We start from the raw sequence: 21,163 nt of genomic DNA on the forward strand, positions 1-21,163 counted from the left end.
TAAGTATTGCGCCCAGTTTTATGCGCCTTTAGGAGGGATGTGAAGGCATTAGTGAAGGTGCAGAAAAGACTCATGAGAATTGTTCCAGAGATGGGGAAGTTTGGTGATGTAGATAAATTGGAGAAATTGGGCCTGTTTTCCTTGGAGAAGATTGAAACGAGATTTGATAAAGGTATGTAAAATCATGAGGGGTCTGATAGGAGTAGATAGGGAAAAGGATGTTCCCATTAGTAGAAAAATCAAGAAGAGGGCAGAAATTTAACGTAATTGGTAAAGTGAGAAATGGTGATATGAGGGAAAGCTTTTTCACACAGTGAGTGATTATGATCTAGAATTCACTGTCTGGGACCATGGTCTGGGCAGGTTCAATTGAGACATTCAAGAGGGAATTGGATTGTTATTTGAAAGGAAGAATGGCAGGATGATAGGGAGAAGGCAATGAAGCGGCAGTAAGTAAATTGCTTCATTAACAAGCCGAACGTAACAATTCTGTAAAATTGTCTCAAGAAGAACCAGTATAAGTTATTAGAAACCAGTAGATTTCAGATGCAGAAGTTTAAATCCAAACTAAATCCAGCAACTTTACTGAAAGATTTAGCTCATTGAATAGAATTATATTTTTTAATAAATTGTACCAATTCAATGAAAACACGATCAGAAAAAAAACTAAAACACAAGAATTTGAGAAACTTTAATTTCATTGCACCACACACATTAGCGTTCAACAGAAATACAATGTTTTTTTCCCCCCTTTGTTCAGAAGAGGCTCGTCTTTCTACAACAAAAGGTCGTCTTGCTTCATACACTGCCCGCAGAAAAATAAAGTGGGTATCCTTCACCCAGCCTTTGCTTATACTGCTCTGAAGCCAGCCACTGTTACACACGCAAGAACAGCTCAGGTGCTGCACAAATCCATCTGCTATTGTCCCATCCTTTCAATGTGGGGAAACAGTTAGTTAGCCCCTGTTTGGCAGCTTTGCTCAGTATCATAGCTGAATTTTAAGTCCACACTTATGTCCTCTCCTTGAAACATCAGTGTCCATCTTTAGAAAGCAGAACAAGACAGAATGCTAATTTAATCTGCCAGGAGGTGGTACACATTTCCGTAGGAGGGCACTCTGCCTTCCAATCTCCCAATTCCATCCCCATCCTCATCCAAATCAAATAGTACAGCTTAGTAATGGTGAATTAGAATCATTTAATAAGTGAGTGATGGCCAAGGGTGGGGCTTGCTCAAGACAGATACCAAAAGCAATGGGTACTTGGCAAGCTGACAAGAGCTAGTATGAATGCTTCGATCACTAGATTGCCCTTCTAAAGAATCTAACCATTTTAAAATGAATAATTCATATTTCACACTCTAAAATGATTAGATATATCAACATTTAAAAAAATGAACTGATAGCAAACAATCAATTAGGTAAGATACAAAAGTAACCTGGAAATCTAGGCTATTCTGGATGCTACCAGTGGGAAGGATTAACTTTGGAGAATGGTATTACATATACCCCAAAGGAAAAACATCTAAAGACAAAATCTTCCTAGTCCAGTCGACTCTGTTCAAAAACAGTACTAATTCACCCATTCTAGTCCTGCATCGGTTTTAATCCTAACAATGTGACAACACTGTTGTACATTCATAGTCATATATAGTCGGTAATATTTATATATATGTCATTTTCAGATTCTCAATAAAATTGTAACTCTTTTCATCCAGAATTTTGTTAAAATTGAGCCGGTTATCTATGTTTGCAAGTATAAAATGTGCTTAAAGGGCCTTTTTCAAAAGCTGTGCCTAGGAAACCAATTTTGAACTTCTGTGGATTTGGGATTTTCTGGCTGCAGTTAGACGATCCTGACATTCCACTATATGTTGAAAATCTCAGGGACGCTCAGAACAATAAAGTGTCTGCTGTATTTTGAGACCAAAATTTTACGGTCCGTATTTCCCATGTTGCAGACCCAAACACCTCACTGTTTGTTTTGGCCCTTTAATCCTCCCCAACAATACATTTTCCACACGCATCCCTGATTGAGAATAATGCCACTATTACATAAATAGAAACTCCCATGTGCAATTTTAACAAGTTAGAAATCTGTAATTCAGGTAAATATGGAGTATAACTATAAACAAAGAACTTGCAAAAGGTTAAAACCATCTTGAAACTAATAACTGTACAGATGATTTGGGAAACTTAATCCCCCCTTAAACAAATTGAATGCAGGCACAGGTTCATTTTCCGAATTCCCCTCTGTCCATTTGGAAGTACCTTGTTTCTTTTTGCACCTCCCTCAGATGCCCATCCTATTATGCAGTAGAACAAGTCACTAACATACCTGTCATTTGTTTGAGCCAGGGTCAATCAAATGGGCACAATTATGTACTACATATACAAATTACAGTAGATAAAACTGAACTGCCAAACAACTACATGACACATTATATTTTACATTACAGCAGTTCACTTTTATATCCTATGTATAATTACAAGCCTTCCCCTCTCTCTTTTGTATTCTCATCCTCCTCACCCAAAGGCCCTGATACCATGATGAAGTATAGTTCAACCAGATGTCCCACTGGTACCTCACCCACGTAATAATAATAATCATCGCTTATTGTCACAAGTAGGCTTCAATGAAGTTACTGTGAAAAGCCCCTAGTCGCCACATTCTGGCGCCTGTTCGGGGAGGCCGGTACGGGAATTGAACCCGCGCTGCTGGCATTGTTCTGCATTACAAGCCAGCTGTTTAGCCCACTGTGCTAAACCAGCCCCCAGTCATCTTTCATTTGAGCTTAGGCGGAGCAGGATAGTCGACCGAGGTGGGGAAGAAATATTACACTAAGCCAGATTCTGTTCTCGCTCAACATTACATATACATTTATACTACGGATGACTAAAAATATATTTTAGTCATATCATATACATATCTACTTTTTATATAGTACTTTGTGTATGTATGTTTTTTATTTGCTCTGGTTTGCTTTGCGATTTTGCCGCTGAATCAAAAACAGAAAGCAGCCATACTTATGCCACATACATTGGTAAGGCATCCCTGAAAGCCTCTCTGACGGTGGCATCAGGTGAGCATCCTGGCCAAACGTGGGAATGGCACAGCAATATCGGAGTGTCGAGCCTCGACCTTTCAACAATGTCATGACAAAAGATGAGCAACCAGCAATTCTTTCTCCACATCTTCTGCTGCAATGCTGCTCTCATCTACTAGTTACTGACCACCAAATCTCCACGCTCCAGGCACTAAATCAAATACATATTTATTACACACACATTTTAGTCTGATTCACAAACATTGCAATATTGTAGCATTCTACAATAATTTTGATAATCTCGGGGGTTACAGTTGATATGTTTGTGGTGAGAACGTACTCATTTCATTTCTGAAAACACCTTTTGTAGTCCAATCTTCAGAGGGCTTATACAGGTTTGAAAAGAAAAGACAGTAAATACAAACCAACAAATGCTTTGGTCAGGAATTCTTATTTGTACAAAAACATAAACGAAATATGTAAATTTGATGACCTGAGGCAAACAAAATCAGCCACAATGTATGTTTAATTAAAATCTCAAGCACATGAATCACTGAAAATTAACCCTCCATATGCATATCTGCTTTGAGATGGGACGGATACAATGATTGTATGCATAAATCTAACAAAGTAAGCAATACTTTGTTTCAGGTAACTCCGATTCTAATCTTGGAATAAAGAAATGGAAACAAAACATTTATGGTATAAGATTACTGTTTTAAAAAACTGCGAAAAGTACATCGGTAAATAACTAAAAAAGTGACAATTTCATAAAAGGAGAATAAGTAGTCTGAAATTTATATAGTATCCTACTGAATCATTTGTTTTGATAGACTGTCAGTCCAGTACTGATCTTGCATTTTTGTTGTTTAATTTATGCAGAGGAAGTCTTGCCATCAGTATTCCTTAAAAAAAACCAATTTTGTTGTTTAACATATAGCTCATGGGGCAACACTGTGGCGCAGTGATTAGCACTGCTGCCTCACGGCGCTGAGGACCTGGGTTCGATCCTGGCCAGTTTGCACATTCTCCCTGTGTCTGTGTGGGTCTCACCCCCACAACACAAAGATGTGCAGGTTAGGTGAATTGGCCACGCTAAATTCCCCTTAATTGGAAAACAAAAGAATTGGGTACTTGGAATTTTTAAAAAACCATAAAGCTCATTAATACAATTAGAACTTTGAGCGCACAAAGTTGATGAATTATGAACAAGACAGCTTAAGAGAACTTGATGACCATCAGTAGTTGGGAGTCATTACCCAAGGTGCTTCAGCGAACTTATTTCAAATGTACGCATGTTAAATTAGTCCCCTGTTCCTGCATTTATAGGAAGACAGACATGTTTGTAGATCCCACCTCCAAAATCTGTGGACGAAACTGTCCCATCTGTACTACAGGACAGTTCTCCAACAGAAGGGAAAAGAGATATGTGATGCCACCTTCGACATATCCTCCAATTACTGCCCTGACCACAATCAAAGCAGTAGTGTATCTTTTGGGGGAAGGGGATAAAGATTGATTTACTTTTACTTCTGTAAAAGTATCCTGGTTTAAAAACATGTCAACTGCTGAACAGGCACAAAGCTTTTTAGCGCATGCGGTTTTTCTTTAAAAAAGCAATTGTTTTGTTGTTGAATGAAACCAATTTTACATGAGCGGACACGGCAGCCATAGTGCAGGCAAAACTATTCTGACTGCAGCAGCAGGAGAGCTTACGTTGATCTGGGCATCGCAATGTGCTGTCAAAAACATTGCTTTCACAAGCATCTGAGTTTACATTGTGAGCAAAACAAAATCAAGACCTCTGCTGACACCAAGTTTTCAAAGCATTTAAAAACATGGCTTCTGTTTAATCTGTTCTTTTCCAAAGCATTTACAACTTATAGTAGCAAACTGAAACATGGCTTAACTTCAGTTTGCTACTACTGATGAGGTACATTTCTGCATTGGCAGTTCATCAACACTCGGCATTTGACACAGGAATAAAAAGCATCCTCATAGTTTCATTGTTTTTCCAAAAGGGTTGCTGATGGCGAGACTCCCTCTTTGAGAATCATATTTAACCCAGTTTTCACAATTATCCTGGGAAGCAACAACAGGAAAACATAAATCTTTTGTAATGTCTTCCAACCTCAACTCTCTTCTGCACGACAGAGGAACCTCATACTCTGTGAAGCATTTGGATAACTGACCATTTGAGTGGTGGTATAACTCATGGCAATCCCTGGCAGTGATTGTGTAACTGCCACCGGTGTAGAGATGGCAAGTGGTGCCATTGAGACTGGGGATGCCATCGCCTGGGCATAGGGTGCAGAGAGAGAAGCGCTAAGACGGGGCGGACTTTGGGCTAAAGCTTCAGAACACAAAGCATTGTGAGCTCTAGCTTGCGCTATCAATTCTTGATGAGAAATGGGCTGTGACCTCAGTGTCTGGTTGCTCAGGGTGGTGTGAGTCTCCACTATGCTATGGTTATAGTTGGTAACAGTGTGCATGGTTGGTTGTTGCGTTGGGTCAGCCCCGGTTTTCAGGATCCCCAACTTCACCTGCTTGCGCAAATCTGCATTCTGTTCCAGAAGGACCTCATTGGTCAGCATTAGGCTTGACACCTGCTTTTTGAGTTCTTCATTGCGCTTTCTGAGCATATGATTTTCCTCCTCCAAAAAATTCAGTTCACGCGGGCGCAGACTAGGAGTGCTATAATCAAACACTTCAAACCGCAGGCCCTCGACCTTTCTCCTTTTCGGATGTTGTTCATAATCACATCTCTCAGTCTCATAGAGGTCATCCAAACGATCATATCTACAAGTCTCAGGAGAGAGTTCCCTATCTTGTGCTGACACACATTCTACACTTTTTTTATCATTGTCATCACGTTTCAAATGCTGGAATTTACATTTGGAACCTCTTCGACACTTGCCCTTTAGAAAGTCCCGGCAGAATGGGATTTCCTTTGTAATAAGAGGAAGGTTAGAGGGCGAGAGACCAAAAGTCACAGCCACTGTCTGTTGCAAGTGAGCAGGAAGTTTCCCCGTTTTATTGTAGTAATTTTCATCCCCCTTTGTCCCATGAATGAACGTACAGTTCTCCCGGGTACATTTACTATTCTGAAAGTACTGACAAAAGATTGATTCATGCCGCATGTCACCCACATTGTACGCCTCAACGTTGTCCGGGTGGAAGTACCTGCAATTCTTACCACGGTTGCAGACGTTGCGCAGAAAGTCGCGGCAAACATTCAGTTTGCTCTTGCTAGCCTCATATTTGCTATTATTGACTAAATTATCAGCATCATCATTTAGATCAACATGGTTGGAGGCCTCAGTATCATCTGGGTGGAAGAACCTGCAATTCTTACCACGATTGCAGAGATTGCGCAGAAAGTCTCGGCAAATGTTCAGTTTGCTCTTGCCAGCCTCATCAGTGCCAATGTTCACTAAATTATCAGTGTTGTTCCTTATGTCAGTGAGGTCAGAAGCCTCAATATCATCTGGGTGAAAATACCTGCAATTCTTACCACGATTGCAGAGATTGCGCAGAAAGTCTCGGCAAATGTTCTGTTTGCTTTTACCAGCCTCATCAGTGCCCATGTTCACTAAATTATCAGTGTTGTTCCTTATGTCGGCGAGGTCGGAGGCCTCAGTATCATCTGGGTGGAAGTACCTGCAATTCTTACCACGGTTGCAGACATTGCGCAGAAAGTCTCGGCAAACATTCTGTTTGCTCTTGCCAGCCTCATATTTGCCGCTGTTGACTAAATTATCAGTGTCGTTCTCGGACATGTTTCCAGATTATTTCTGCGCTACTCAGCCAAGGCTCTCAATAAACCACTGCAAAAGAAAAAGAAGCCAGGTCTTTTACAATGAACAAGAGATTAATCTACAAAGTAACTGTGGTTAATCCCTTTCTCACAAAAACATTGCAGATGCACTAACATCATGGATTCAATTAAAAAACTTATTTAGAGAGTGGCAGAAATTTTGTTTGAAAAACGCAAGGGAGAAGAAACATTACTTTGACCTGGATCTTGCTACAGTAACGACGATGAAATTATCAGCATTTGCCATCATTACTCCTCTGCAACTGAAAGCAACTTCTAGAATCCGCACATGCGCAGAATAACGTGGGAATCAAGAAGTTGATGTCAGTGATTTTACTCTCCTCCTCTGGATCAAGCAAGAGTTTGTATTTTTATATGGAATATATTAATGCATTACAGGAGTTTTTAAAAAAAACACTGGCAAAACAAAACAATTGCCTTCTCAATCATTCTTGCTTTCGAAAAAAAGGGATTCTTGTGATATTTGTAGGAATTTATAAATAAAGAGACTTGCAATCAGCAGTGGAAACAAACTACTGAAGTATGCTGAGGAACAAATTAAAGAAATAGTGCTGATTTAGCTCACAAGAGCCTAGAGTTCAGTCTTCCAACAATTAAATCTTATTGCAACAAATACTATGTAAATAACTGAAAAGTCAACCGTGGACTTATCACGTGGAATTTCACAACAGAATCTATGCGCCAACTTTACCGCAGAAAATTCTTACAGCAAATAATTTCAGAATTGGTCCCTCAAATTCTAGTATTTTAAAAGAAATGTTTTAAAAGTTTGATGTCACACTTGAACGCTGTTAATGCCAAAATAGTCAAGGCAGGTATTTGATAGCTACTTGATATGACAGGTATATTTCAAACTACTAAATGCATTCCCAAATTACAAATTTGCAATATTACACACAAACACAACCATGACATGCTTATGGATTAATTTATACCATGTTACAACTTTTATCCATACAGACTATTTATGGAAAACATAGGTATTAAATACAAACAGCATCAAGTTAACTTTTGCAATTTAACAGTGATTTAGAAATTAAACACAAGTCACCCAATTTTCTTCGGCATCTTCAACATATATTGTCAACTTCATTGTAAGCTTTGTTATTGGAAATAAATGCTGTGGACTCTATTGCTACAATTCACATTCCTCTTACACTACAATGTTTGACTCACATCGCTATTCCTTCACACCCTTTAATGAGGCAATGAAATACCATTTCTTCAAATTTCTCAAGGTACTCCTGCCTCACTCTCTCGAATCTAACTAACAGTTACCACTTATTCCGATTGCTCTACCCAGAGTTCTCCTTTGTCATTTTACATCATCTCCTCTATTGCTAAAATTGTTCCCAAGAAGCTGTGCTTCTTTCATAACAAAAATCTTTCCATCCCCATTAATCCCCTGCCTCCATCCCCTCAACATGTCTTAACTCTAAAGTATGTCTATCAGAAATGATAACACTGTTCCCATATTTCAAGGGGTAGGAAAGAGGTTGACTCTTCTGGTATCGCTCATATTTCTGGATATGAAGTAAGAAAAGTAAGTCTGTTCGCCAATTTTCACCCCCTTTTTCTATTAACAACCGTTACATTTTAATTTCTAATAATAAAGTGCTTCTCCGAATTTTCTTCTTTAGTGCCCCCCAAGCTCCAAATATTGCTCTTCCTACATCCTCACAGTGATTAAGAAACAGTGTAATAAGTTTTGATTTAATCTAACTCATCTTTTCTCAGGACTTAAAAATAGTTGATTTTTTTCTTTTTTATAAATTTAGCGTACCCAATTATTTTTTTCCAATTAAGGAACAATTTAGCGTGGCCAATCCACCTACCCTGCACATCTTTTGGGGTGTAGGGGTGAGACTTATGCAAACATGGGGATAATGTGCAAACTCCACACAGACAGTGACCTGAGGCCAGGATCGAACCTGGGACTTCAGTGCCGTGATGCAGCAGTTCTAACCACTGTGTCGCCCCAAATAGTTGACTTTTTACCTCTCTTTCTCCAACCTAATTATTACATCCCTCTTTACCTTATCTTTTCATTTTCTTTTTTTTTTTAAATTTAGAGTACCCAATTATTTTTTCCAATTAAGGGGCAATTTAGCGTGGCCAATCCACCTACTCTGCACATTTCTGGGTTGTGGGGGCGAAACCCACGCAGACACGGGGAGAATGTGCAAACTCCACACAGGCAGTGACCCAGAGCCGGGATCGAACCTGGGACCTCAGCGCCGTGAGGCTGTTGTGCTAACCACTAGGCCACCGTGCTGCCCATCTTTTCATTTTCTGTAGTGCCTCATAGAACAGCCTTAGTGCCTACGTTTTTTAATTTTAGAAAATCATCTTGATCAGCATTTTGCATCCAAGAGTATGGGTTTGATAGCAGCACATCACCAGAGAGGAGGAAAGGACCTGTTGCATTTTATTTTCTGCTACCAGAGGCCTATTACTGACAGTAATCTAAAACATGTAAATGAGATTCAGTTGCATAGAAAGTGTAAATTGTTGGTCTAATTCCTTATAGTTCCATGTGAGAATGTCACAACTATCTGACAAATTGCTCCAAGTTCAGTACATCAAACTTAAAAAAGTTGATTCCAAGAGCAGCATAATGTCGACAAGTGATATCGTGCAATTTGAAGTTGTTTTGCATCCTTGAGAGATTTGAACTTTACAGTGCGGCTCCAAATTCACAGAATATAACGTTTTGGTAAATAATTCCAACCAATTTCTGCTCCAATTTTTGATTACTGAACTCACTTTAATGTTACTATGCGGGGCAGGAAGGGCATTCCTTAACTATTTTTTCACCCAAGAAATAAAGATGGGACAGAGTACCCAATGACTATTGTTTTTTTGAAAAACTATATAGCAATCCAATCCAGTCAAAAAGCACATCAATGCATTCTGCCTCTCATCATCACCAACTCAGTAGGTAAATTAAACTTATAGTGTCGTACTGAGTAGCCATATAGGACAGCATGGTGCCAGGTTCACCCAGCTTACACTAAATTATCTCAACCAAGACAGCTGTGGAAGAATAAAATAGACATTAACTTCCCTTGATTATTAAAATCAAACAAAAAGCTCTAGCTTGAACACCATTAAAAAGTACACATATGGACAGCAGTGGGCATAATATGGACATAATTAAGCTTGCCAGTGTGTCTCCATGGTTGAGTAGTTATCAATATTTATACGGGTTAATAATGACCACTTAGACAAAGCACTAAAGGAATCTGTCACCTGTGGGCACATACCTCACAGAGTGAGGTACGAGCTTTAGGACGGACTGGGAAAAAAGCTAGGCAGGACAGAGTGAGAGGGGGGGGGGGGAAGAGATCAGGATCTTCAAGATCATCTCTGATGCATTTCACAATGTACGATCCCAATAATAGCTGCAAATGAAAGGAGAAATCTGCTCCTTCCAGACAGGATGACAGAGAAAAATAATTTACCCTCCCTCATACCTTTTAAGTGATTGATCAAAGATCGCTGCTTAACTCCTCCTCTGCTGCTTGAATGGCAAAAGGTGCAGTGACCTAAAGTGGAAGATGGGGATTAAGAAACATTGTATAACTAAATATTCAAGATAATTTTAATCCAGTTGTCAAGATGTTTTTTAAAAAATCAACTTATTTACTTAGAATCACAATGGTAACACAGTGGTTAGCACTGTTGCTTCACAGCGTCAGGGTCCCAGGTTCGATTCCCGGTTCGGGTTACTGTCTGTGTGGTGGACCTTTTATATGGTCACACTACTCTTATCTTTATGTGTTTTTGGTTTTCCTTTTTATTATTTTTGTTTTTCTTGTGTGTTTTTTGTTGTGGATTTTATGACCTGCATGTTTATTTACACGTGCAGGATTAGACCAGCATCCGCCACTGACACTGGGGTGGTGCTGGGCGTGATAACCAAGTAAAAGAACATAAAGTACCTGATGAATAAAACAAGAGGGGAGTGCCCCAAAACAGCGAGTGAAACACAGCCCAAAAAGAACGGGAAAGGGAACAAAAACTTAACAAAAACCCGTCAAAGTAAAGTGTGAAAATCGGTATTGATAAGGCAATCCAACCCCTGCGGTGCCCACCGAGCACGGAATGCTTCGAGTGTGCCCGTGGACACCGCATGCTCCCTCTCCAGGGACATCCGGCCGCGAACGTGGCTGTGAAAGATGGGCAGACAGTCAGGCTGGACAATCCCCTCGGTCGCCCGCTGCCTGGACCTATAAGTAGCAAGTTTGGCCCGGCCCAGGAGCAGGTTCACGAGGATGTCCTCCGCCTTCCCCACCCCCCTCCGCACCGGATGTCCGTAGATCAGGAGCGTGGGGCTGAAGTGCAAACAAAACCTCAACAACAACGTCGTCAAGAAATCAAAGAGGGAGTGCAGCCTAGGACAGACAAGATAAATGTGCTCCACGGTCTCCACCAGGCCGCAAAAGAGGCAGGTCTCTGGCAGAGCCGTGAAGTGGTAACACTGCCACGTTCAGCACCCTCCACCCTCCGCAGGTCACCGGGGTGAGTGAACATGAGGAGCACGTCATCAGCGTAAGCTGAGAGGACCACTCCCACGTCCGGCTCGCGCAGAACCAGCCCCGTTAACCTCCTCCGCAGGAGGCACAGGAAAGGCTCCACGCATAGGGAATAAAGTTGACCGGACAGGGGGCAGCCCTGACGCACTCCTCTCCCAATGCGAAGGGGCGCCGTCAGGGATCCGTTAACCTTAATCAGACACTCCGGGCGACAAAATGCGACCCGAACCCAAAGGCTTGCAGAGTCCCGAGCAAATACTCGTGCCCCACCCTGTCGAACGCCTTCTCCTGGTCAAGAGACAGGAAGGCGCTCGACATACCACGGGCAGCACGGTAGCATGGTGGTTAGCATAAATGCTTCACAGCTCCAGGGTCCCAGGTTCGATTCCCGGCTGGGTCACTGTCTGTGCGGAGTCTGCACGTCCTCCCCATGTCTGCGTGGGATTCCTCCGGGTGCTCCGGTTTCCTCCCACAGTCCAAAGATGTGCGGGTTAGGTGGATTGGCCACGCTAAATTGCCCGTAGTGTCCTAAAAATGTAAGGTTAAGGGGGGGGGGGTTGTTGGGTTACGGGTATAGGGTGGATACGTGGGTTTGAGTAGGGTGATCATTGCTCGGCACAACATCGAGGGCCGAAGGGCCTGTTCTGTGCTGTACTGTTCTATGTTCTACACCAGTCCTCTGGGAAAAATGAATAATGTCCCGGACCAGGTGGATGTCATAGATTGTGCGGTCCGGGACTGTGTAGGACTGGTCAGGGTGGATCATGTGGTCCAGTACCAGGCCAAGGCGTAAAGACAGCACCTTGGCAAAGATTTTATAGTTCGTGCTGAGGAGGGAGTTCTTAAGTTGGCGGACATCCTCCTTCTTGGGCAGCAGGGCAATGCTCCACGAAAGGGGCATCTCCACGGTCGCAATGCATTCCCCCAGGACTCCCGCATAGTCGCTCCCCAGGACGTCCCAGAACACCCTTAAGAACTCCACGGTCAGCCCGTCCAGCCCAGGGAATTTGCCCCGTGACAGGATGTTCAGGACTGACTGCGGAGTCTGCACGTTCTCCCGGTGTCTGCATAGATTTGCTCCGGGTGCTCCGGTTTCCTCCCACAAGTCCCGAAAGACGTGCTGTTAGGTGAATTGGACATTCTGAATTCTCCCTCTGTGACCCGAACAGGCGCCGGAATGTGGCGACTAGGGGCTTTTCACAGTCACTTCATTGCAGTGTTAATGTAAGCCTACTTGTGACAATAAAGATTATTATAAAGTGTGCACTTGGTGTGGCAACACTGATCGATCAGGAAGGTTTCTGATTCAATCGTTGTTGCATTACCTGATCTAGTTAATTCAGAGCACAGTGGAGAATCCATGGCAGTGAACCACAGAAGGGCACGGGGCCATGTAAAGTCCATATTCTAGGTTCAGATTTTAAAGGAAGATTGGTGTACGTACTGGAATAAAGCACCAGAGGTTGGGCAGAAGCCATGGTCTGTACTGCCGTGCTACCAACAGTAAACCCGCTCCTGCATGCAATAAATGGGACGAAGTGACTTCAAATAATGTTGAAATGAGAAACTTAAAATCAAAATTCCCGTTATTGAAAATGATACTTTCGATATGGGAGCTCTTTAAAAAGTTCCTTATTTAGATTTTCATTTACACATTATCCTTGTTATATAAATAATCTCCAATTCTGTTTTTTTCCTCCCAAGCCAGTTATATCTTTTCAAATTGACAGTAGACACTCATTCCCTCCTTTCCTCAGAATAATAATCGTTCTTCGGCCTACCGGCATTCAGTCAGAAACCCTGCTCGAGAATCGTGCTGTTGACAGCTCTGGTGGCGGAAACTTCTCGAACTTGCTGCGAGGCTTCAATTGCGCTTCTAGGCCTCAACGGGCTTTACGCAAATTGCTACAACTGCTCGCGCACAAATGGGGAAAAAAATCATTTTTTTTTTAAAGCTACAGAAACAAAAAAAATGTACTCGACCGATCCTGGAATAAAACCGATGTAGAAAGCACAAACAAACACAACTACATTTACCTACGCGGTTCAAGCCTTTTTCCTCAGTCCTCCCAAGTACAACGAACATGGACTCAGGTCCTCCCAGACAAGAGCAACTGGGGAAGACGCTTTCGGTACCTCTCTGCAGTCATTGTTCAACGAACAGCAACTCGTTTACCAACTGCCTTCCATCCTATCACTGTCCCTTCCCCCTCCTCTGGGACTTCCTCAAACCTCACATCTCGCTCTTTTTCCAGTTCTGAAGACAAGTCCCTGACCTGGGATGTTCACTCGGTTTCATTCCCCACAGATGCTGGCAGACCTGCTGAATTTTCCTTTTAGTCTCCAATTTCCAGCATCAGCAGTATTTTATTAGTATTAGTTTTTAATTCACTGCTACTTTTCTTCCATGATGTGGAGTGGGGTGAGCACAGTAAGAGGTCTTACAACACCAGGTTAAAGTCCAACAGGTTTGTTTCGAATCACTAGCTTTCCGAGCGCAGCTCCATTCACCTGAGGAAGGAGCTGTGCTCCGAAAGATAGTGATTCGAAACAAACCTGTTGGACTTTAACCTAGTGTTGTAAGACTTCTTACTTTTCTTCCAATAATGACCCAAAGAACAAAGAAAAGTACAGCACAGGGTCAGGCCCTTTGGCCCTCCAAGCCTATGCCAATCATGATGCCCTAATTTTAAAAAAAAACTTCTGTCCTTCCTCGGTCTGTATCCCTCCCTATTCATCTACCCATCCAGATGCCACCTTAAATGTTGCCAATGTGCCTGCTTCCACCACATGCTCTGGCAGCACATTCCAGGCACCCACCACTCTGCATGAAAGACTTACCCCCTCTCACCTTGAGCCTGTGCCCCCTTGTAATCAACATTTCCACCCTTGGAAGAAGCCTCGGACTATCTGCCCTGTCTATGCCTCTCATAATTTTGTAGACCTCTATCAGATATCCCCTCAGCCTCCGTCTTTCCAGTGAAAACAATCCCAGTTTATTCAACCTCTGCTCATAGCCAACATCCTCAAGACCAGGCAACATCCTGGTGAACCTTTGAACTCTCTCCAAAGCTTCCACGTACTTCTGATAATGTGGTGACCAGAACTGCACTCAATACTCCAAATGCAGCCTAACCATGGTTTTATGTAGCTGCAACATGATTTCCCAACTCCTGTACTCAATGCCTTCTTAATCACCTTGGCCACTTGTGTTGCCACTTTTGGGGAACCTGCACACCTAGATGCCTCTGTATTTTAATATTCCTCAGGGTTCTGCCATTTACAGTATAATTCATACCTAGATTTGATCCTCCAAAATGCATCACCTCCCATTTGTCCAGACTAAACTCCATCTGCCATTTCAAGTCTCCAATCTATCTATATCCTGTTGTATCCTCTGACAATCCTCAGCACTATCAGCAACTCTGCCAATCTTCGTGTCATCTGTAAACTTAATCAGACCACCCGCATTTTCCTCCAGATCATTTATATTACTACAATGAACAGAGGTCCCAGCACTGATCCCTGCGGAACACCACTAGCTACACATCTCCATTCTGAAAAACACCCTTCTGCCGCTACTCCCTGTCTTCTATAACCAAGCCAGTTCTGTATCCATCTAGCCAGTCCACTCCGAATCCCATGTGATTTTAGTTTTTGTACCAGTCTGCTATGTGGGACCTTGTCAAATGCCTTACTCAAGTCCATATAAACAACATCCACAGCCCTTCCCTCATCAATTTACTTGTCACCTCTTCAAAAAACTCAATCAATTTGGTGAGACATGACCTTCCCTGTACAAAACCATGCTGCCTGTCACTAACTCGTCCATTTTCCTCCAAATGTGCATATATCCTGTCTCTCAGTATCTTTTCCAAAAGCTTCCCCACCACTGATGTCAGGCTGTCCTGCCTATGATTGGCTGGATTGTCCGTGCTTCCTTTCTTAAACAAGGGAACACTATTGGCTATTGTCCAGTCCTCTGGAACCTCACCTGTGGTCAAAGAGGATGTGAAGATATCTGTTAAGGCCCCAGCTATTTCTCCCTTGCCTCCCGCAGTAACCTGGGATAGATCCCATCCAGCCCCGAGGACTTGTCTACCTTAATGCAAGAATGTCCTGCTCTTGTCTCCCACAGAATTTCCATTGGTCTCTTCTACCTTGATAACCTTCATTGTTTTCTGTTTCCATTCTGGTATTTGATTAGGTACTGAACAAAACTCAGATGGAATTCTCCCATCCTGGGACCAAGTGCCATAGTGGTGGCGGGAACATAGAGTGTTTCCCTCTGCAGCAGCCAGATCTTCTGGCCCCAACCTCATTAATAATGCATCCGGGTGCTTTACACCATATTCAGTGGCAGGGCAGGCCTGGATGGTGTGTAGTCTGCCACCATGTCTGGGGACCATACTAAAAAGGCCCCCAATTACTGCCTCACGGCACCGAGGTCCCAGGTCTGATCCCGGCCCTGGGTCACTGTCCGTGTGGAGATTGCACATTCTCCCCGTGTCTGCGTGGGTCTCACCCCCACAATCCAAAAGATGTGCAGGGTAGGTGAATTGGCCACTCTAAATTGCTCCTTAATTGGAGAAAAAAATTGGATACTCTAAATTTATTTTTAAAAAGGCGCCGAACATCACTGACCCCACCATTGAAGAAAGAAGGTGGACCACCTGAAAATGAAGGTAGATCTCCAGGAGCACTCTTGAGACTGGAAGATGGACTCCTGAGAATGAAGATGGATCTCCAGGTACATTCTGAGGCTGTAAGATGGACCCCTCCAGGACACTTAATCTGGAAGATTCACCTACCAATGCCCCCCCCCCCCCCCCCCCCCCCCCCGGCCCACTACTGTTGTGTTCCAGGATTGCGGGTGGCCTCCATCCTGAACTTTGGAGACAGCCCCCAGGCATTGTTCAGATGTCCTGACATCTGCACGCCACGTTGTACGAACATGTCATGCTGGCATGTTCTCCTGCCGACATTGTGGAGAATCTGAGGTGGGGGGTGTGGGCCTTCATCTGTATCCCATTAGCGGGATGCAAATTAGATTCACCCTGTCCTCTGGCAGGTTTTCTGGCTGCTCTGGCAGGCACCAGCAGAAGATTCGACTGTAAATTCACGGCGGCACAAAACCGATTTCTGACATGTCTTACCCCTCCCCTCCCCTGAGCATTCCAAAGGGACCATTCCCTCTGTGACACCCTGGTCCACTCCTCAATCACCCCCAACAACCTCTTCCCTACCAATGAAAGCTTCTGCAAGTGCCAGAGATGAAACACTTGCCTCCTCCCTTCTCATTGTCCAAGGCCCAAACACTCTTCCCAAGTGATAAAGTGATCTTACATACTTCTCTCAATTTAGTACACTGTATTTACTACTCCTGATGCAATATCCTCTATATTGGGGAGACCAAACCAAGATTGGGTGACTGCTTTGTGGAACACCTCCATTCAGTCCACAAATGTGACCCCACACCTCCAGCCTGTAAATTCCATTCTCTACTCTCTGTCCTTACCCTACTGCAATGTTGCAATGAAGCTCAACACAAGCTTGAGGAACAACATGTCAGCTTTCAATTGGCCACTTTATAGCCTTAGAACATAGAACATAGAAAAATACAGCACAGAACAGGCCCTTCGGCCCACAATGTTGTGTCGAACTTTTGTCCTAGATTGAGAACAAATAAATCTACACCTCATCATTTACCGTAATCCATGTACCTATCCAATAGCCGCTTGAAGGTCCCTAACGTTTCCGATTCAACTACTTCCACAGGCAGTGCATTCCATGCCCCCACTACTCTCTGGGTAAAGAACCTACCTCTGACATCCCCTCTATATCTTCCACCATCCACCTTAAATTTATGTCCCCTTGTAATGGTTTGTTCCACCCGGGGAAAAAGTCTCTGACTGTCTATCTATTCCCTTGATCATCTTATAAACCTCTATCAAGTCGCCCCTCATCCTTCTCCGTTCTAATGAGAAAAGGCCTAGCACCCTCAACCTTTCCTCGTAAGACCTACTCTCCATTCCAGGCAACATCCTGGTAAATCTCCTTTGCACCTTTTCCAAAGCGACCAGAACAGCACACAGTACTCCAAATGTGGCCTTACCAAAGTTTTGTACAGCTGCATCATTACCTCATGGCTCTTAAATTCAATCCCTCTGCTAATGAACGCTAGCACACCATAGGCCTTCTTCACAGCTCTATCCACTTGAGTGGCAACTTTCAAAGATCTATGAACATAAACCCCAAGATCTCTCTGCTGCTCCATATTTCCAAGAACCCTACCATTAACCCTGTATTCCGCATTCATATTTGTCCTTCCAAAATGGACACCCTCACACTTTTCAGGGTTAAACTCCGTCTGCCACTTCTCAGCCCAGCTCTGCGGCCTTCTGGACTCAACATTGAGCTGAGCAACAAATTGTAACCACCATTCCCATTTGTTCAGATGTTGATGATGATTCTACTTTCCCATTCAGTGCTGCACAGTAGTTAGCACTGTTGCTTCACAGTGTCAGGGTCCCAGGTTCGATTCCCGGCTTGGGTCACTGTCTGTGCGGAGTCTGCACGTTCTCCCCATGTCTGCGTGGGTTTCCTCCGGGTGCTCCGGTTTCCTCCCACAAGTCCCGAAAGACGTGCTGTTAGGTGAATTGGACATTCTGAATTCTCCCTCTGTGACCCGAACAGGCGCCGGAATGTGGCGACTAGGGGCTTTTCACAGTAACCTCATTGCAGTGTTAATGTAAGCCTACTTGTGACTACGAAGATTATTAAATTACAGACTCACACCTCCAACCTTCTGTTTGTTCCTCCACCCGCTCCATTACCATCTCCTTTTCCCCTGCACCATCAACCTTTTTGTCATCTTCCACACAGACTTTCCTTTTGACCTTTCTCCCCGCCTTTGTACTCAGTTCAAACCCCGTCCCCGGTTCTGATGAAAGGTCACTGACCTGAAACGTTTGTGTGTGAAATGCGTTTTTTTTTCTCTCTCGGAGATGTTGCCTGACCTGCTGAGTATTCCCAGTATCTTCCGTTTTTAATTCCAGCTGTGCCCGTGTCGTTGGCGACTGTTTAACGTTACAGACATTTCATTTGAAAAATTATCTCGGAGGGAGTGGAGTTCAGTTTAAATACGTTTTCATTTAAAATAGTGAATGAAATTGGTAATATGACTGAAAGAAATTAGGCAGACAAATTGCCGCTGTTTGGTGCTGAGCCGCTCTTGTCTGGGAGGACTTGTTTGATGCTCGTTGTGTTTGGAGGAGTGAAGGCGCTGAACCGTGTATGTAAATACATTCCTTTTTTCTGCCCATTTTGTAACCGTTCTGATCCTCTCTGATATTTATTTCGACAGTTTAAACATGCCGGATTGATCTGAGTGAGGGTATAATTTTGTTTGCGTGTCTCTGCTATTGTTTTATGCAGCAGGAAGTTAAGGCCTAGAAATCCCATGACAGCCTTCGAATCCTCGACCAGCTTGTTACTGTTAGACGATGTGATTTGCAGTAAATAGCTCTGAAAATCAGACGTTTATTAGCATTGTTTTGAGAATTCGTGGGTCACCTCTACATTTGAAACACTAAGGAATCAATATTTGCTATTAATGAGACTCTTGTTTCCCAGTGAAATGTTTTCTTTGGTACAATAGTTCATATTTGGATCATGCCTTCAATGTGCCAAAAAGATCCAAGGGATTTCAAGAGGAGGGGATTGAGCCCTCAGTGAGAGTTGGGTGAGGTGACCCAAAGTGCAGTTGACGAGAGATTTTGAGGGCGGAAAAAGATGTAGTACGGTGGGAAAAATCTAGCAAGAGAATTCAAGGATATGGATGTTGATGACGAAAGGCTTATTAAAGAGAGGCTAAAGAGGTTGCGATGTACAAGGAGGATGGGGTTGAAGAATGAAAATATTCTAGAAGTAAATTGAGGGCGAGGCCATTGCGAGATTTTTCCTGAGAATTTTGGAAAGTGTGGAAGTCAATGTAGACCTAAGCAACTGGGACTGAATATAGAGTAGGATTCTGGTTTGAGTGAGATATTTCTTGGGTCCAACAAGGATAGGATTGAAGTCCAGCTTGGAGGTGATGAATGTAATTTGAAGTTTGAAATTCAATTTGTGGTTTGACAGGGTACATGAGGTTACACACTGTCAAACTCCAGACCTACAGCAATGTAGTTGACTTTTAAATAACCTCCGAAATGTCTTTGCAAGCCACTCAAATCAAGGGAAATTAGGGATGGGCAACAAATGCTGGCCTTGCCAGCGACACCCACTTCCCATGAAAGAATTGTTATTTTTATTTTTTTAAATTTAGAGTACCCAATTCATTTTTTCCAATTAAGGTGCAATATAGCGTGGCCAATCCACCTACCCTGCACATCTTTGGGTTGTGGGGGTGAGACTCGCGCAGACACGGGGAGAATGTGCAAACTCCACACGGACAGTGACCCGGGGCCGGGATTGAACCCGGGTCCTCGGTGCCGTGCGACAGCAGTGCTAACCACTGCACCACCGTGCTGCCCTCCCATGAAAGAATTTAAAAAAGAAAAAATGGTGGGGATGAAAATGACCCTGAATATTTGTTTCTCAGACACTACTGTACAATTTTGAAAATGTGGTATAACATAGAGGTTACAATTCCTTTTATATAGCTGAGCTATTTGACATGCACTAACTGATGTCAGTAGTGGGGCTTCTCTGATGCAAATGAGAAATTAAAGAAAAAGGTGACTCGTTAATTGACATCCTGAAATTTGATAACTGAAAAAAATTACAATTGCATAACCAGGACTTTTAAAGGACTTTATTTTTCTCCCTTATGCCAATTCTTTTCTGCAAATAGTGACTCATCTAGACGTATAGTTCCACTGCTGCTGATATGTCTCCAGTATCTCACCCAAGTTGACATTCCTCATTTGTGAACCTGAACAGTGAGTGCCAATAGGCTATTTGACCATGAAGAGTATTGCAACCTATCTGATCCTATTTGCACCTCGTGTCCACATGGGTACATTTCCAGCAGTTTGTAGAATTAGCCACACAATGTCATCATCAGATGCTGATGGTGACTATTGCATCAGGCTCTCTGAAACGAGGAACAAAATGCAGGGAGCATTTTTCTCCTGAGCTGCTGAGAGTGGAAAATTAAAATATTTTTTGGAAAGTTGCAGTTTCTACTCTCGTCACTGTCTTCTCTGCTCCTCGCTCCTAAAGTGGTGGCTTGCTGTTTGCTAGGAGCCTGGTGGAAAACTATAGAGATCAGCAGTGAAAATGCACAATCCAAATCTTTCTGAAATTAGGTAGTTGTAAACAGCAGTGTTATAGGCACACAGGCTTCTGCTAATGCTATGATGTAACTGTTTGCTAGGAGGTTTGTGACAGTTCGCTTTCCAGTTCCTTTTTTCTTGATTCCTCCTCTGGACAAGCCATGGATTTTGCTTGATGATGTGATTGAATTCAAAAAGCTGGAGCAGCTGCAGAAGTGAGCCTTTATTCTAGCATTCCATAGCACAATATATTGCAGGTTAGTATACCAATCTGTAGTTAATTTGAGGGTCACAAAGGTCAGTTGTAGAATCCTTATTGCTAGAAGCGGCTAACTCAGCAAAGTACTGGGGCCAAACTTGAGTCTCTGGTCTGAATAGCTCTGGTAGTACTCAGGATTAAAATCCTTAAGCATTGGAGCCTTAATCCTTAAGCATTGGAGCCTTAATCTTTCCAATAATTATT

General features: G+C 43.0%; 2 protein-coding genes across 10 annotated transcripts in view; one reads left to right on the forward strand and one right to left on the reverse strand.

The window, feature by feature from the left end:
• Window positions 1-667: 667 nt before the first annotated feature.
• On the reverse strand, window positions 668-18,565 carry LOC119958142 (zinc finger CCCH domain-containing protein 10-like). Of its 7 annotated transcripts, none has more exons than XM_038786439.1 (4): window positions 13,464-13,831; window positions 13,204-13,333; window positions 10,361-10,432; window positions 668-6,873 (listed from the first exon to the last, which is right to left on the reverse strand). In XM_038786439.1, the coding sequence occupies exon 4, from the start codon at window positions 6,823-6,825 to the stop codon at window positions 5,179-5,181; it is 1,647 nt and encodes a 548-aa protein (XP_038642367.1). In that variant the 5' UTR covers window positions 6,826-6,873; window positions 10,361-10,432; window positions 13,204-13,333; window positions 13,464-13,831; the 3' UTR covers window positions 668-5,178. The 7 variants fall into 7 exon arrangements, with proteins under 7 accessions (XP_038642367.1, XP_038642366.1, XP_038642369.1 ...); XM_038786438.1 differs by having other exon boundaries at window positions 13,460-13,831; XM_038786441.1 differs by lacking the exons at window positions 13,204-13,333; window positions 13,464-13,831 and adding an exon at window positions 18,385-18,565.
• Window positions 18,566-18,595: 30 nt separating this feature from the next.
• LOC119958144 (zinc finger CCCH domain-containing protein 10-like) overlaps window positions 18,596-21,163 on the forward strand; it is a 57,070-nt gene continuing 54,502 nt past the window's right edge. For 2 of the 3 annotated variants that reach the window (XM_038786449.1, XM_038786444.1), the window contains exon 1: window positions 18,596-18,716. The gene's annotated coding sequence lies outside the window, so the exon portion shown is untranslated. Of the gene's footprint in view, window positions 18,717-20,675; window positions 20,958-21,163 lie in introns of those variants that run through there. The other variant, XM_038786445.1, reaches the window with a different exon arrangement.

This window comes from Scyliorhinus canicula, chromosome 28, assembly GCF_902713615.1.
Source record: "Scyliorhinus canicula chromosome 28, sScyCan1.1, whole genome shotgun sequence".
NCBI lineage: Eukaryota > Metazoa > Chordata > Chondrichthyes > Carcharhiniformes > Scyliorhinidae > Scyliorhinus > Scyliorhinus canicula.